This window comes from Myotis yumanensis, unplaced genomic scaffold, assembly GCF_028538775.1.
Source record: "Myotis yumanensis isolate MYYU_CA2020_CCGP unplaced genomic scaffold, mMyoYum1.0.hap1 SCAF_15, whole genome shotgun sequence".
Taxonomy (NCBI): domain Eukaryota; kingdom Metazoa; phylum Chordata; class Mammalia; order Chiroptera; family Vespertilionidae; genus Myotis; species Myotis yumanensis.
Window position 1 is genome coordinate 47,196,143 of NW_027223766.1, and position 17,739 is coordinate 47,213,881.

The window sequence follows — 17,739 nt, forward strand, 5'->3', positions numbered from 1 at the left end:
CACGCTACCCTCCCTCTCCCTCACATCGCATTAACCCGGATGGTTTGCCCGGGGAAGACCCACAGTGAGTCCCCCTCACAGTTGCTCTGGGACTTGGATTACAGAACATTGCTACATGAATTCCCTTTAGAACAATTTTTTACTTCCTGTTTTGGATTATGAGAGAAAGTCCAAATACATATTTTCTTTTTAAAATTTTTAGTGAATTTATTTTGGTGACATTGGTTAATAAAATAATATAGGTTTCAGGTGTACAGTTCTATAACACATCACCTGTATATCGCATTGTGTGTTCACCACCCAAGTCAAGTTTCCTTCCATCACTGTCTATACCCTTTTATCCCTTCAACCCCCTGCCTTCCCTTTCCCTCTGGTAATTACCATACAGTTGTCTGTCTATGAGTTAGGAGGCTGGGTGAAAAAGGTGAAGGGATTAAGCAGACACAGCAACCATAGTTTCTTAATTTGGGGATCTTCTGAACATTTAATGCCATTAAATTCATTACCCATAGAAAGAGACTCACAAAGTAGACAAAGAATATGCTACAGTAAGCATAGTTCAGAAAAATGAAACCTGAAGACATGAATTCACACATCTGGCAGTGATTCATAATTGAATATTATTTTCCCTCTAGTTATGATGGTTTGCATCAGCCTCAATCCTCGAACTGAAAGTAGCTGAGCGATATTGCTGAAACCTTCCCTTTATCCCAGCTCCATCTGTGCACAATAAAAGGTTTAACTAGAATTCACTCTGCTAGCATCACAGGAGCAATTTCAAGGAAGGCATTGAAGGAAAATGATTACCTGAGGAGCCTCGGGCTGGCAGGGAAATCTCTCCCTTGTAGGGCGTGCTTCTAACAGATGTCCGTGAGGAAGAACCTGGAGGGCGGGACCATTTCCTCATGTGACTGCATTGGTATCGGTCAGCGACAGTAAACATTTGTAAATGAAGAAGGAGGCTGACATGTTCCATGATGAGAGATATTCAACACAAACTTCTAGTCTTAGGAGTTTCACTCAGGAATATATGAATACGAATTGTATGTTTCAGATATTTTCTGATTCCGACCAACTCATGTTCACCAAAAGCTATGGGTGAATTTTACATGGTCCTTGGCCATGTGATATGATTATACACCTAGTTCTGGTCACGTAACATTAGCATCACAGATCTACTATGTAGCCATAATGCATTGTGACTGATGCACAAGCCAAAAAAAACTGGTGATGAGCACCTATGTGCCTGAGAATGAGAGGTCAGGGGCTTTCTTCGTATAGCAGACTAAACAAGCCTCTGTGACTGTGATTCCGAACTTTAGGGTGTAAAATTAAAGTGGAGGGGTGTTTTAAAATTCCTATTCCTCAAACCACCCCAAAGAAATTTTGATCCACTAAGTCTTGCATTGGGTGCTTGAATCTGCTTATTTTGAAAATACACCTGGTGATTGTGGTGCAGATTATTATATGGAACACATTTTTACTGTGACTTAGGAGAAAGCTGTATCACAATGTGATTGGTTTTCATTGATGAAGCCTCTATCAGTGGTTCTCAACCTTCCTAATGCCACGACCCTTTAATACAGCTCCTCATGTTGTGGTGACCCCCAATTTCATTGTTACAAATTGAACATAATTAAAGCATAGTGATTAATCACAAAAACAATATGTAATTATATATGTGTTTTCCGATGGTCTTAGGCGACCCCTGTGAAAGGGTCTTTCAACTGCCAAAGGGGTCGCGACCCACAGGTTGAGAACCGCTGCTCTACCATGTTAAGTGAGGCCTTGACTACCTCAATATTTTCATTAGCAGTGTGGAGAAGGGCAAGTAAAAAAATAAAAAGGTTTACACAAGATAAAAATGACATGTCAATCCCGTTTTTTTGGCAGTCACACTGCTATTCTCAAATTTTAATTCTAGAGCCAAAGCAAAAGGCATGGGTCTGAGCCCCAGAAAAAGGAAAAGCCGCTGTGTGGGAAGAACTGGGTTCAACTTCACAAACCCCACTTCCACCGTGTCTGTGTCTTCAGGGTGGGGGAAAGGAGAACACTGGGTATCCAGGGAATGCCTGAGGCCTAGCTGCCAGCCTGCATCCCAAACATCACCCCTGCCCTCCCTAAGATGCCGGCCTGAGCCCGCCTCCCAGTACCATATTCCCATTCTTTCATTTTTTAAAATATATTTTTATTGATTTCAGAGAGGAAGGGAGAGGGAGAGAGAGATGAAAACATCAATAATGAGAGACAATCATTGATCGACTGCCTCCTGCACGCCCCACACTGGGGATCGAGCCCAAAACCCAGGCATGCGCCCTGACCAGGAATCGAACTGTGAACTCCTGATTCATAGGTTGACACTCAACCACTGAGCCACATCAGCTGGGCCCACACCCCCATTCTCATCCTTACCCTCGGCAATGCCCTGAGCTCCCAAAGACATTTCTAACCAGCCTTCCTCATTCAAATGTCTTCTGTGCTTTGATTTCTTGAGTCCTTGACGCCAGTGTTCTATAAGCTGTCCGGATGAACCAGTGCTTCCTATGGCTAACACAATGCATGGTACCAGCTTACATGTGTGTTTTCCTTTCTTATAATATTTACTCCTGCCCAAGTGACTAATGATAACTTCAGGCCCCTAGAAAGAATGGTCAGATAAATATTTGGACTCAGGAGACATCTAGAGACTCCTGAAATCATACCATTAGAGGGTTCATCATGCCAACCTTCTCCTCAGACTCTCAGTGGCCTCTGCAAACCTGCCTTTATCCTCAACCTTTCTTTCCTCACCCCAACCTTTGTGTTCACTGCACTCTCTCAGGCTTCATTAGCCTAAGGAAAGGTATCTTTACTTAAATATAGGGCCCTTACCTAAAATTTAAGAAAATAGAGAGCATGAGCACTTGGAACTCCCGAGAGATATAAATCAAGGTGCAAGGCAGTGTAGCAATGGGAGTTAAGTAGGGAAGCTGATTTGGAAAACATGACAGTCTAAAAGAGGCTCTGACTTGCCTAACTTCTCTAGCTTCACAAAGACCAGCAATTGCTTCAAACCAAGATGGGTCAAAAAAGGCAGCTCTAAAAGCACAGGAAATAAGGATAAACTTCTGGTTTTATTTTTATTTATTTTATTCTTAAAGCATTTTTTTAATGTAACAATTGTTCTTAAGTAGAGATGCTTAATAGACTTGTTAATTAGTCAATTTCTAAATGTGGCCATAAAGAGGCCCCAAATAGGGGGGGAGGAGGGAGGATACTAAAAAGCTTTCCACACTTACTAGAGAGATTGGTCTTGCTTATTAGGAAAGAAAGGACATCAGTTTGACCAAAATAACCTTTTTCCTCTTGCTGAATCAATAGAAAATGACTGAGGACTTTTATATAATGAGTACTCTGGAAGACATCATTACAGAGCATTTAGGTAATTTGGAGTAACCTCGTATTCTTTCTTCTTAAAAAAAAAAAGAAAACAAAACAAAAGAACCACAACACCAAACAAAGTGGGGAACTCTCACTGCAGTTACATCCTGACTGTTTGGCACTAACTCTTTGAAAGTGAGACTTTTTTTTAAAAATTGATGTCAGAGAAGGAAGGGAGAGAAACATCACTGATGAGAGAGAGTCATTGATTGGCTGCGTCCTGCATGCCCCCTACTGGGGATCAAGCCCTGCCTGGGAATTGAACTGTGACCTACCAGTTCATAGGTCAACGCTCAACCACTGAGCCATGCTGGCTGGGCGAAAGTGAGACTTCTTAATAGGTAAATCAAATTGCTGAATAAAAATATGCACCAATGTAATTACATGTGAATAAAACTATATGAACAAAAATGAAACAATAACACATATAGGTCAGCCTGGCCTCTGGGGCTTGTCAATTACTCTGCTGGTTGGTGGGTTTACAGATAATCACATACCTAAGCTCTCCTACAACAAAAGAAAAAGAAAAACATACATATATAGCTATATAGAGATAAGTGTATTATGTTATACTAGAGGCCTAGTGCACGAAATTCATGCGCTGGATTGGGGGGGAGGGTGTCTCTCAGCCCAGCCTGCACCCTCTCCAATCTGGGACCCCTCAGGGGATGTCCGACTACTGGTTTAGGATATGTCCAACTGCCTGTGGGATCGGGTCTAAACAGGCAGTCGGACATACCTCTCACAATCCAGGACTGCTGGCTCACAACCACTCTCCTGCCAGCCCGATCGCCCCCAACTGCCCTCCCCTGCTGGCCCTCCCCTGCTGGCCATCTTGCCCTCCCCTGCTGGCTGTGGGTGCCGCCATCTTTGAGGGTGGGGCAGTCAATTAACATATTCTCTCCTTATTGGCTGTGGGTGCTGCCACCTTTTTGCAATGGTGTGAGGGTCAATTAGCATATTCCCTCTTTATTAGATAGGATTGACTGTGTCTCTGAAATAAGAAAGTCTCAAACTACTGTAATCTTATATCAGAATAGCACAAAGCTATAAATACTTACCTGTAGTATTTTCTCATCTAAAAATCAAATTTGTGAAAAAATATAAAATGTGCAACTTCCACATTCTTGGGCTCCAATAAAAATTAAGCTGAAAACAGATTTTTATGCAGTGGGGATTTGGAAATTAGGGGTATCAGGTCTTAAAATCTCCTAGTCATTTCCAATATTCAGAGCAAAAGTGAGTCACGTGAAGAACTTGGTTCCATTGGGGTACTGGTCATCTGGACAATATTCTTGAAGATCGCCGTGCATGCAAAGGTATAGAGAACAATGGTTGCTAGGGTGTCGTTTGTTTTGTTTGACTTATTTTCTGTGAATTGCATATCACATCACATAAAATTGCATATCCCATCACATAAAATAGATATTTAATTGTGTGTGCTTTTTGTAAGGGAAAATGGCAATGTGCTACGTTGTTTTTGTGTATTAGTTACAGAAGATCCTGGATTTTTACAAACGGTTTGCAAATGTTCTAAGTCTCTGATGACAAGATGTTTCTCAGTTTTACAAATTAACTGACAACAAAAGAGAAATAAAATAACACAAAATACCAGGAAAAAAGGAAATACATTCATGTTTACCTTTCAGTATACCAAAACTAAATGCATACCCATTTTATAAAATAACTACAAAATAACCTACTCAGTGAATCTGCTTACTAACAAAAATTAGGGAAAAAGTGATAGCAGATCTTGACCAGGGACTCTGTGGCTAACAAGCCACACTGTACGGATCGTAGCAGAGGTCCTCTGCAGGATCTGAACGACGGAACAGGTTGTGCAAAACGCTGGCGTACGTTCTCCGCAGGCCAGTTGCTGAAGCAACATCTGTGCTGCAGCACACAGGGCTTCAGACTTCACTCTGCTCACTGAGTTTGCTCAGATTCTGAAATTGAAAAGGAAGCAGTAAGCACATGATGCTGACCAGGTAAAAAAAAACAGTCGGAATGGAAGCAAGCTTCCAGCCAAGCCAGGAAAAGCCTGTGAGGCATCAGAGTTAGTTTAAAGCTCCAAGGTCAGGACCAGAGTGCTGACTTTGAAACCGGCTCCATCACTTACAAATGGTAGAATTCCCTGGGCCTCAGTTTCCTCATTTTTTGTTTGTTTGTTTTTAAATGTTATTTCTTTATTTCTTTTGGGAGGACATCATGATAAAACAATTTTATTCTTTCTCACCACATCTCCCAGATGGAGCATTTCTGTTTTGTTTTGTTTTCCCTTTATATTGAATTTATTGGGGTGACACTGGTTAACAAAATTATACAGGTTTCAGGTGCACAATTCCACAGCACGTCATCTGTACACTCTATTGTGTGCTCACCACCCCAAGTCTCCATCCATCACCATTTATCCCCCCTAAACCCTCCTCCACCACCCCACCTCCTTTCCCCCATTAATCACCATACTGTTACTATTGTTCCCTTCACCCCCACCCACCCAGTTTCCTCATTTCTAAAAAAAAAAAAAATAGCTTAAATAATAGTATCTTCCTCATAAGTTCGTAGCCAATTTAGTGGATTAATATGGGTGAAGTTCTTAGCATATTCGTGGATTGATGAATGTTAGGAGGTCATTATAATAATAGTAGTAGTCATGTTATTATTTTGTAAATACATACAGCTCTGATAGAATATAATAGGAATGACTCTGGGAGGCACCAAATTCTAGTCTAGGGATGAGAAAAGGCAACATGATTTAAATCAAGGAAAAATTACAGGAAATCAGAGCTCTAGGAATAGTCCTAAGACTAATCATAAAGCCCACTATTTGGAGGATAACTTGGACAATTCAGCGTGAGTGCCGGGCTTTCTAGATACCGTTTCCAAAGATGGCAATATTTGTAGAGTCAAGGGCATCAGAGCAGGAAAAAGGCTATAATGCTATGTTTAGAGTTTTGGTATTTGACAGAGGTAGATTCAAACTCCCAGGATAGTGGATCCTGCAAGAAAGAAGCATTTATTCTGCAAGCTAGCAGTCTGTACTGAATAGGTGCTCACCAAATCCTCTATGCCATGATACTGTTAGAAAATTTAAATTATTGGATAATGTTCATAACTGGTCCAGAAAAGGAATGGAAATATCTCTTTACTTGAGATAGAGGCCTCCGAGGGGGCACATTTTAATGGAGTTTTAGATGCCAGTGGAATAATAGGCTAATATTTAAACATACAAAGCCCTTGATTTTACATTCTAATTTTTCTTATAACTGTAGTAGGCCGACTTACTTGTCTCGCTTTATTCGAATGGATGTCACTTATGGCAGCAGATACTGATTTAAAAAAAATTGGTTTCTCTGAGTCTAGGTTTCCAAAGTACTGCATGGCTTTTACCAAGGAAGCTACAAGAAAGCACAAGTGACGTAAGGTCTACGTAGCAGCTGGGATCACGTTCAATTGTTCGAGGAGTCATGTTAGCCAAGGACTTTCCGTTTCTCACCTGTGCAATGGGCTAGTGATACATCCACACTCCTGCTCTGACAGTCCCTGCAAACCTGGAAGAATTAAAATGGGATACCACAATTAATGCGGGACAGCCCGCAAGAAGGGACAACAAGGGCTTCAGGAGCGAGGACAATTTCCAGCCAAAAGAAGCAATTTTTATGATGTCAGACCACCAGAGGGCGGTATTGCTGCACAGCCGGGCATACCCTGGCAGGCTTCTGCAAGAGACTGTCTCAGCAAAGAGGAATGCATCAGGGCATTTTACCTTCAATGCAAATAAATTTGTCTGCTGACATTTTCCACTTAGTTTAATGAAAAAATTTTTTAATTACCTTTTCTTCCCTATAAGATTTATATAAAATTGTTCTCAACCTTCTTTTATTGGAAGTTAAGGACCCATTTATAAAAGTGATGAAAACAGCTGACTAATATTTGTACAATTTGTGCATATTCACGGACTCTCGAAATCCCACCCCTGAATGGTAAGTTGAGAACCCCACTATACTTGAAACCATGTTTGATTGCCCTACTTCCATTTTCAGGATCCATCAAGATGAGAGAACCTAAATGATGTACTTGCCACACTGTAAGGTCTTGCTTCATATAAGTCCAAGAAAAGCTCAAATAGGAACAAGGTATTGAGGGCTCTGATCTTAAACTCACCCAGACGAAAATCAGCCCAGCAGTGCCAGTAAATCTAGAAGTTTTAGTAACTGTAGGATGGATTTTGTTACATAATAGTAACATATCGTTCATATAAAATAGAAAGCAGCAACTAAACACATTCTAAGATTATGCGTGATACATCCAAAAATTTCCCTTGTATTCTTGCAGCAAGTAGCCAGGTCTGTGTTAGAAGAACTGCAGACTAGGAGATGTATTGCTCTGAGCATGAACACACACACAAACAATGAAACAAATAATGAATACATGAACTGAGGCTCGGCCATGGAATACATGGTTCCTGCTTTTATAAGGTAAAATGATTAAGTCAAGGTGACCTGACAGTGTTTGACTTTTTCGGAAGCTCAGTAAAGCACAAACACTGCCATGGGTGGTGTGTGGATGCTGATAGACATAATCTGTAGTTTGTTGACCTCTCCAGTGTCCTAAGTATGAAAATAAATAGAAGTCTTTCCATTTCCTTCAACCTCTAACTCCTAGGAGAATGTTTCTTATGCTAAAGCAGCTAAGAAAGCAATCCAGGAAATGTTATTAAAAAGCGGAAGAGTATGGGTGAACCCGGAGAGCATTATGCTAAGCGAAATAAGTCAGTCAGAGAAAGATAAATATCGCATGCTCTCACTCATTTGTGGAATATAATAAACAACATAAATTGATGAACAAAAACAGATCCAGAGACAGAGAAGCATCAATCAGACCGTCAAACCTCAGAGAGAAGGTAGGGGAGGAAGGGGGGAAGGGGGAGAGATCAACCAAAGGACTTGTATGCATGCATATGAGCCTAACCAATGGACACAGACACTAGGGGGGTGAGGGCATGAGCGGGGGGTTGGGGGGGCAATGGGGGGATAAGGACACATGTAATACCCTAATCAATAAAGAATTAAAATAAATAAATAAATAGCAGAAGAAATTCACGCTGAAGAGACTCTGTGGCCCTTTACCGTGACCTTCTTTCAGGATGGCTGCAACGAAGACATATCCTAGTTGCAATGATATTATTTCCATTTTAAGAAATAACTATTGCCTCAAGGTCTATGTCCTTCAGAGAGTGTGGGTGAGGTGAAAATTGAAACAAGCAGAGTCAAGACCCCAGAGCTGAGAGTCGAAGGTGGAAACCCTGTTACTGAAGGGAAAGGAAGGGCTCAGTCCACACACACCCTGTGTCCATACCTCAACCAGCACGGAGACGCCAGAAGAGTCAAAAAAGGCCAACCCGCTGCAGTCCAGGACTACGGAGCACGTCCTCTCCTCTGGGCAGGGCTGTGATGCTTCTTCTGTGGGAGGAACATAGTAGGACTTAGACTAGGACGATTCTTCGTGATTTCTGCTGCTGATTTTGTTGAAAAGTGGCACAATAACAGCGGCCTCGTGTTTCATGAGACTAATTCCAAACACTTTTTAATCTTTACATTTTCAATTGATTGCTCATTATTTCCAAAATCTTTGCTTTTGTGTTATTCAGAGGCTATTTCAGGTAATTACTGTGTAACTCAGAGAAGAAGATGGGGGAGAGGTTAACTACCAGTGTCATTCCGCAGATAGATGGACTGAAGCTCAGGAGTTTAACAATCTTTTTGATAAAAGATCTGGCCAGTTAAGTGCCAACGGACTAGAACTGAAGCCTGAAGCCACTGTGCATAGGACTCCTTTCCACAACCTCACAGTTTCCTTCCTGGGTGTGGCCAGAGGGAGAGCCCTGTTTTGCTGTGCCTGGAGCTTACACAATTTTGGAGTCAGACTTTTAAGGAAAATATTCATCGCGGAAGCTTGTCTGCTGGCCTTGGGAAGGCTCTGAAGGAGGGGCCCTGAAAATTAAGTTTCACTGGGTTCCTGGGAAATCTGCCTCTGAAAACACCTGCTGGGAAAAATAAACATTTTTGCATAGGACTTCATGACATTTTGTCACTGATGTCCGAAGGGCCATACTTTCCTTGTGGGAAATGACATACTTCCAAAACAATAACAGGCCCCATCCGAGGTCCCTCTAAGACAGTGGTTCTCAACCTGTGGGCAGCGACCCCTTTGTCAGTCAAACGACCCTCTCACAGGGGTCGCCTAAGACCATCCTGCATGTCAGATATTTACATTACAATTCATAATAGTAGCAACATTACAGTTATGAAGTAGCAACGAAAATAATTTTATGGTTGGGTCACAACATGAGGAACTGTATTTAAAGGGCCAGAAGGTTGAGAACCACTGCTCTAAGGAGAGTTGAGGCTCTCCAAGCAGACTAGGAGGCTAAGGTTTTCTCACCATAAGAGGACAAAGTCGGTCAAGTATGTCCCAATAAACTAATTATTATGAAGTTCTCTTTAAAATGAATTCTTCATTGGAATCACTTGCCACTTAAAATGCCCATGGTTTTTCTCCTTATGGTAGCTATAGCAAAGTGGGACTATGGTAGAATCTCAATGAGCATTGAAAGAAAGTTTAAGGGAAATGTTGTGTTTTTAAAAATTGCTTAGAGGAAAATACAGGCAAGCGGAAAATATAAAATAAATACTGAACACTTATGTATAATAGTAACTGATAGGAAAAGGATAAATGCTACAAAGTGGTTTTAATATATTGAAAATTACTATTCAGGCAGAGGATTTGTTTCCAAGTTTCACCTTTAGATCTACATTAATAGTTATGAATTGAAAATAACAGCATATACTATGTTCAGAAATTTTTTTTTCCAAATGTAATGAATGGTACAAATGTGAGGAAGGTCCTATTCCTTCTAGGAGTGTATCCATGAGTGGCAAAGATAAATAAAATGATTTAAAATGAAAAAAAAAAAAGGACGAGAATTTACAAGAAAGAAGGTCTCTTTGGAGTAATTAAGAAGACTGCATGCAAAAGTAGTCTTGAAGATATATATACTTTCAAAAAGTAGAAATGATATGGAGATTTAAGCATTCCAATCATATGGATAGCTTTAATTGAACACTGATGACAGACAGATCTAAAACTCCTCCTGCTCTCATTCAACCAACATTTGTTGAGCATCTACTGCATGCCATGCTTCTCCCTTCCTCTCTGAAATCAATAAGAATATATTTTTTAAAAATAAATAAAATAGCAAATCAGAACCTTAAACAAAATGGGAAGTAACCACAATATAGTTCATCCACTGACGTCTCACCAGCAATCACTATCATGCACTATTTGCCAAATTAAACAGAGGACCTACCTCTATTATGCAAGGGCTTTTATTTATATTCTCAAATATAACCTGTCCCTGCTCATTATCAAAGATAACAGGGAATCCAGATCACAGGAAAAAGAAAAATACATATCCCAAGCAAAGATAAACATTTGTATTTATCCATTTTATCTCCTAGTCTCATAATACACACACACACATACATATACACACATCGGTGCTATATTAATTAGTTTATAGATACTATATTCCACTTTGTTTAGAGTTATAATAAAAGAATTATTTGATCAATATTAAATAAATTGCACATTACTTAATATGGGACATGTGTTTTCTTGCATATTTTTATGATTCATAAGTATATTTTTATTTAATTTGGAAGAATTTTACTGAATTTTCAGAGCTTAAAAAATACATAAAAATTAAACATTAGTTAAACTTTCTTAGAAAAGTTTAATATTTCTATGATATATATATATAAAATATATATAATAGATATTTTCTTAGCAAGTTAAATATAAAAATAGTTTTAGTAAGACTAATCATATTTGCAATTTTCCATGGAGTTCAATATTTGAAGGGTTCCTATGCACATACTTTTCAACATATCTGTTTTAGAAATAAAATGTATAGGATGTATTTAAAGGCAGTAGTGGATTGAAGTCAACTCACACCAGCTGTTTTGACATCTTTTTAATATGTCAATTGTGTCCATATTTCCTCAGCTACATGTTTAATAACAGTATGTTGGTAACTTGAAATTAGCCATAGTAGAATTATTTATACCATGGATATTGGCAAATGCTACAGATCAGTTCTTCTCCACCACCCCATATTCTATCCTCTGCCCTAAGAGTTGTTTGTTAAAGATTTACCAGCACATTACTGCTTAAAGTGGATACTATAGTTAAACATAAAGAAAATAATTAGTAATTTTAAAAAACAAATGGCTTTGATTATATAAATGACTTATTTTACTGACATCTTTAGCAACGGTTCTTAAAATGACAGCGATGGCACAATTTGTTACCAAAATCAGTCAAGTTCTTTTTATTCATGTACTTATACAGCTCTGTTCTTAACAAAAGGCGTGTCTTTTACAACACAGTACGTATTTCAAAATAAACTACAACCTAAAATTCATAGTCCAAAAATTTATGTAGAAAAGTTATTAGAGAAGGACCGAGCAGGGAAAGGCAGAAAAGAACAGAAGGAGAAAGTGGGAGGAAGGAGGAAGAGGAGATACAGAATGGAGGGAAAGGAAGATGGGGAGGAGAGAAAAAGGAGTAGGTCAGAGGAGGGAGGCAGAGAGAGAGGAGAAGGGGAAGAAGATATCATTCTATGGTCTATATTTAAGTCAGAACACTTTATTTAAAAAAAACTGACTCACCAATGCAATTGCCATTGGACAGAGAATTGAGCAATGAGTTTTGTTCACACTGAAATGAAAACAAATATAAAGAATAAGGACATTTCAAAAATTTATTTCTTTCCCTGAAAAAAAGGATATCATTCTTTTCTCCATAAGTAACAAAACACTAGTCTTCAATATGTATTTTCCATAGTCTGTTTATTTCAGAATGGTAAATACAACAAGCTGAAATAATAAAATGATAATTAGCTCTAAGTATAAGTTTGTCCAGTAGATCATTTATGTTATCAACTCAGACTATCTTGTTTACAATGTTTTATGCAAGACTAAGTTTGTTTTGATTTTGACCAGGAATTAAATATTTTTGTGTGCTTTCATATAGCATATCCAATCAGAAGTAACCTCATTAACACAGCATTCTTTGAGAGAGAGTCACTAACCATGTATTTCATATTATATAAAAGTTAACTGTTCATCAGAAGATCCATGGAAATGTCTGAGAAACATTCCTGATTTATGGAAATTCTAAAGAAAGAAAATGACTCTATTTTATAATTAAACTTAACATTGATTATAAATGATGCCCTAAAGGGATAGCATGCTAGCCACTTCTGAAAAAAATGTATTACTAATTATTTTTACTGTTAATGGTGACAATGGATATTTCTTGAGTACTTACTATATTCCAAGGACTTTACATTAATCATTTGAAGTTACTAATCTCATTTTTATAAAAAATTGAAAATTTTCTAAATTTTGGAAAGTTTAAAAATAACTTGACCAAAGTCACAAAGCTAAACCTGAGCTCATGCCTTTACATCCTGAACCCCATGCTACAAACTGTTAATTATACTATCTCTCCCATGAAATCAGTTTCCATCTTACAGGCTGACTACAGAAGATCTCATGATTTTCCCTTCTAGATACTCAGTGGTGCAGCTTATATATTTTAAGTCTGGTTCAGACAGGTAGCAAATAATTTCCACCAGGTTATTTTACATTGTGGGGCCGGTGATGATTAAGTTAGCCCAATAAAAGGGACCAGCTAATGAAAGGCATTCATGGATGTACGTTTCCTTTTATAGGTCTTAACAGTACCCTGTCTGAAATCTTCCATGTCAAAATATTCTGAATAATTTATGTAAATACTCCAACCACCAAGAGGCAGATAGTGACTCCACACTCCTGAAGGATAGACTGCACTTAGACTTGGTTCCAAAGGGGACAGTATGGCAACGGCGGAAATAGAGTATAGCTTTAGAGTGGAGAAGCCTGACAAATACTACCTCACCCAGGTGTCAAGGTCAGTCAACATCAATATTATAACTCATGTTGGTAGTCTGTACCCTTGATATAATGTGATAAAAATGGCACTTCACTTTCACAGTTTTCCTTCCCAAACTTATATCCCCAGGCCTACAGTCAGAAGAATACCACATAAATCCAATAGAGGGAAATACAAAACACCTGACCAGTACTACTCAAAACCATCAAAGTCATCAAAAAAAGAGTCTATGAAACTGCCACATTCAAGAGGAACCAAAGAAGACAGGACAACTAAATGTAATGTGATATTCTGGATGGAATCCTGGAACAGAAAAAAAGTACATTAGGTAAAACTAATAAAGCCTGAATAAAGCATGGACTTTAATAATAATAATGTATCCATATTGGTTCCTTGGTTGCAACAAATATGCCACACTAATGAAAGATAGAGGAAACTGTGTGGTGTAGGTACATAGAAACTATACTAATTTAAGTGATTTTTTAATGATTCTTCTCAAGATTATAGTACCTAGTACGCATGTCCATTAGATATATTCTGAATGAAAGTATAGATAAGTTAATAAATGCATGAATAAACAAATAATAAGTGAGAGATTACCCTAGAGCTAACTGTAAAAACCAAATAAAAATCATAATACAATATAATGTTTTGCTGAAGTAGAGGTCTCTGTACACTTTTATAATGTATTATATTGATGTGATACATTTTTTAGTATGGCCATATAAGGTTATCATGACATTATCATAATGAAACAGTTGATCCTACCTTGTTGGTATCATCAAATGGCTGGTTGCTGGCATGTTCTTTTTGGATTATATCCATTAGATCAGCATGAAACTTCTTTGCATTCAGAAAAACCAGTGGGTTGTTTATTGAGATAATTTTCACCTGCTGCTGGGTTTCCTTTTTGGAGAAGAAATGGATGAGATTCAGAGTCCTGAATACTATAAAAAAGGATAACTCTATCCAATGAATCTCATTCTTACAAGGCCAAATGTCACTCAACCTTGGAAGCAATCCCTTAGCTAACATTTTCATTATTAAAATGTATTTGGAGAACTTAATAGACTATCATGTTTCTTAGGGAGAATATGTGCATTCTCTTCACCAACAAACATGAAGAACCATGAGATGAGTCTGAAGCATTTTAGAAAATGACTTTTATCCTTACCTACTGGGTTTGGGGGATGCAACAGCCTAGAATATCCAAAGAATAACAGGAAGAGTTATCCTTCCAAAAGGGTCTTCTCTACTCAGTCTCAAAATCAAAACTTCATTTACTTAACCATGAGTATTTTAAAAACAAAAATGGGTCCTAAAGGCTCAAACTGGCAGTCATCTACCTCATCATGACATAGCTTTCCTTTGGCTGGCATATTACCCTGCAAGTGCCTGGTAGCCCTAGTTGAGAGAAGGAAACCTAGAGTTGACATGAGGAATCTAGGCCCTGGATTGCCAGGCTGTAGGCAAGGCACACAGAAAAAGAGAAGGACAAGGTTCAATATGAAAAGTATCTGCTGTGGCCATTTGCCCAGGTCTCCCTGGCAGCAAGTGATGGGTATGCAGCTAAAACTGTCTTCTCCATGACCTTTGGGATGAGGGTCAGACCTAGAAATTGAGAGGATGGTATTTTCTATGAAATGATAACTCCTTACCAATTAAATAAAGCATTACTCCTCCCTGCTTTAGTGTTTACAGAGAAGAGACACAGAAAATAGTGAAGAATCCGCGCAGAGAAAGACAAATATGAGAAACTATTATGTATGTGAAGTTGGATAATTCCCTTAACCTTTCTCAGTTTCCTCATATTAATAATTGGGTAAATATTTAAACTAGAGTACCTCAGAAAGTTCATTTAACTGTACAACTAACTATACTCTAGGAAGTGAAGAGATTTGCTACAAATAACTCAATATAAAAAAAAAAGCCTTAAGTTACCAAACCAACTTCTAATCAAGGGTAAATTTCTTACAAACCAAAAATAAAACAATTCTTGAGTCTGTCATATTTGGTTATCACAAACCTCCACATGGTGTGATTAGATCTACCCACTAATCACACCACATGATTGTACTAACGTGTTGTTTTAAGTTAACATTTTTAAAAGACAGGTATTTGTTAAAGAATAAAGATTCAAGTTGTACCAGAAAATAGATCCTCAGTGTGGGTGAATTTATTGAGTGGGAAGAGACGTCCCAAATTGAGAATGAGTGTTTCATATAAAAAACTATGGAAGAACACATGAATGGAAGAAAGGAATGACTAACCGCCTCCAAGCTAACGTCGTTAGCTTAATCCTGGCCTGGTAGCTCAGTTAGTTAGAGCAACATCCTGATATATCAAGGCTGCAGGTTCAATCCTGATCAGGGCACATACAAGAATCAACCAATGAATCTACAATTAAGTGGAACAACAAATCTGTTCCTCTCCCTCTCCCTTTTCCTCCTTCTCTCTCCCCTTCTTCACTTTTCCTCTCGTTCCAAAATCAATCAATAAAAAATATGTATATTTGTTAAAAACTTAAAATTCTATTCAAGAATTTTAAGTTTCAAACTTCAATTCTGTTTCAAGGTTAAGAATGCCAAAGCTAATGTATATAACTGTATGTGTGGGGTAGAGACATAGAGGATCTTAGGGGCCCAAGAGTCCATCTGTACAAATTCCTATGTAAAATGTAAAAGGAAAAAATAATATAGAGATAGGAAGGAAGAGAAAGGCAGCATTGGTGGGAAAGTTGATACTGGGACACTCTCGAAGGCTCTGAACTCCGGTAGTTCTCTGAGAAGCAGGCCCCCCGCCCCCCCCCCCCCCCCCCCCCCCCCCCCCCCCCCCCCCCGTGTCCCAGCAGGACTCCTGGTGCTACTTCTCACTCCCAGTCTATTCAGAAATACCCTGACAGTGACCCTGCTGGGGGAAGGCCAGTTCTCTCTGCTCTGAGGGTAACCATGAGGTACTGGAACAAGAAAATGTAAAAAATAAAGAAGAAAAAGTTAACCAAACATTTACAAAGCAGGTTCAAAGGGAGGCCAATTTGCAAAAAGTTCAAGGCAACATTTTTTTTTCCTCACGTTACAACTTGTTTTGGCCATCCCTCAGAATAAAAAAACTAGAACAAAAACACAATTGACCTGATAGGGTAAAACAAAAAAGTTGTTTTTTAAGTGTGCACTGTGCAAGAAACTAATTCTATTGGCATTCCATAATCATCAGAATAAATTACTATCTGCTAATAATACAATCTCATTGTGTGTGTGTTAAAAAAACAACAAAAAACAAGAACAAGATCTGACTTCGCCTTATTTCCTTTCCTATTCCCTATCTTCCCTCATCATTTAATTTGGAATGGCCTATTGGTTTAGTTGGACTGTTTTATGGAACTGAGAAATGGAAAAGAGGTTTCCAAAATGCCTGAATTAATCTGAACTATGATTCTGCTGTGGGCTGTAGTTCTATTGTCTTATATGAATGCTAATATAATTTTTTGTTGCAGCTGTTCTATTAATTTGTTGCTTGTCAACTGCCATATTTCTAGTAATCACATATATACAATTTAAAGTTTAAACTAATTAAAATACAGTTATAATGTTTTCAATGACATAATTTATCTGTTTTAATGATATTTGAAAGCTATCTTAATCACAAAAAATTAATAATTGCACAAAGTAGAAAAAAAACTAAACTTACACCATCCATTTCTGTTTTCATTTTAAATTCCATTTCATTCATGTTTTTTATATTCAGTGTCTTTGCTCTAGAATTAAGGCAGATGGAAAACAAAATGTCATTTCCTAATTACTGCATTAACCATGAAGAAGTAAAAATGATGTTTTAACAATAGGAATATACCTAAAATGGTTTAGATCCTCTAACTCATTTGTTAATAAGACACTGGTAAATCTGTATTTTTCTAAAATCCTCAGGAATAACAACATTATTCATATGTAGATAAAACCTTTTTCGTTTTGTCTCCAATAGAAAATAAAACATGAATAGTAGCACTATATAGCCCACAGAAATAAAAGTAACTGGTAACACCATATACTTTGCTGCTGTGTCATAATAAACAGAACATTTAAATAAGATCCTACCTTGGGAAGCGACCAATCACCACAGCTATGGTACTAACAACACCAAACAGTAGCCCCACATTGGCAGCAAAACATATTGTAAATATATATGTACTGACCCATATGCCCTGAAAGAGAAGCAAATAGAAAAGATGTGGGTTCTTTGATATTCTCATAATTGATAAATTCCTCACAATTTTATTTTACAATATCCCAGTAACCACATCTCTCAGGCAGAATATATTATTTA

General features: G+C 38.1%; 1 protein-coding gene across 4 annotated transcripts in view; it reads right to left on the reverse strand.

The window, feature by feature from the left end:
• Positions 1-4,239: 4,239 nt before the first annotated feature.
• SLC26A7 (solute carrier family 26 member 7) overlaps positions 4,240-17,739 on the reverse strand; it is a 53,863-nt gene continuing 40,363 nt past the window's right edge. For 3 of the 4 annotated variants that reach the window (XM_070392293.1, XM_070392294.1, XM_070392292.1), the window contains 8 exons: positions 17,511-17,617; positions 17,107-17,173; positions 14,188-14,325; positions 12,153-12,201; positions 8,779-8,882; positions 6,917-6,971; positions 6,706-6,818; positions 4,240-5,366 (listed from right to left, as the gene is read on the reverse strand). In XM_070392293.1, coding sequence (XP_070248394.1) covers positions 5,331-5,366; positions 6,706-6,818; positions 6,917-6,971; positions 8,779-8,882; positions 12,153-12,201; positions 14,188-14,325; positions 17,107-17,173; positions 17,511-17,617 — 669 coding nt within the window. In that variant the 3' untranslated portion in view covers positions 4,240-5,330. The remainder of the gene's footprint in view (positions 5,367-6,705; positions 6,819-6,916; positions 6,972-8,778; positions 8,883-12,152; positions 12,202-14,187; positions 14,326-17,106; positions 17,174-17,510; positions 17,618-17,739) is intronic. The other variant, XM_070392295.1, reaches the window with a different exon arrangement.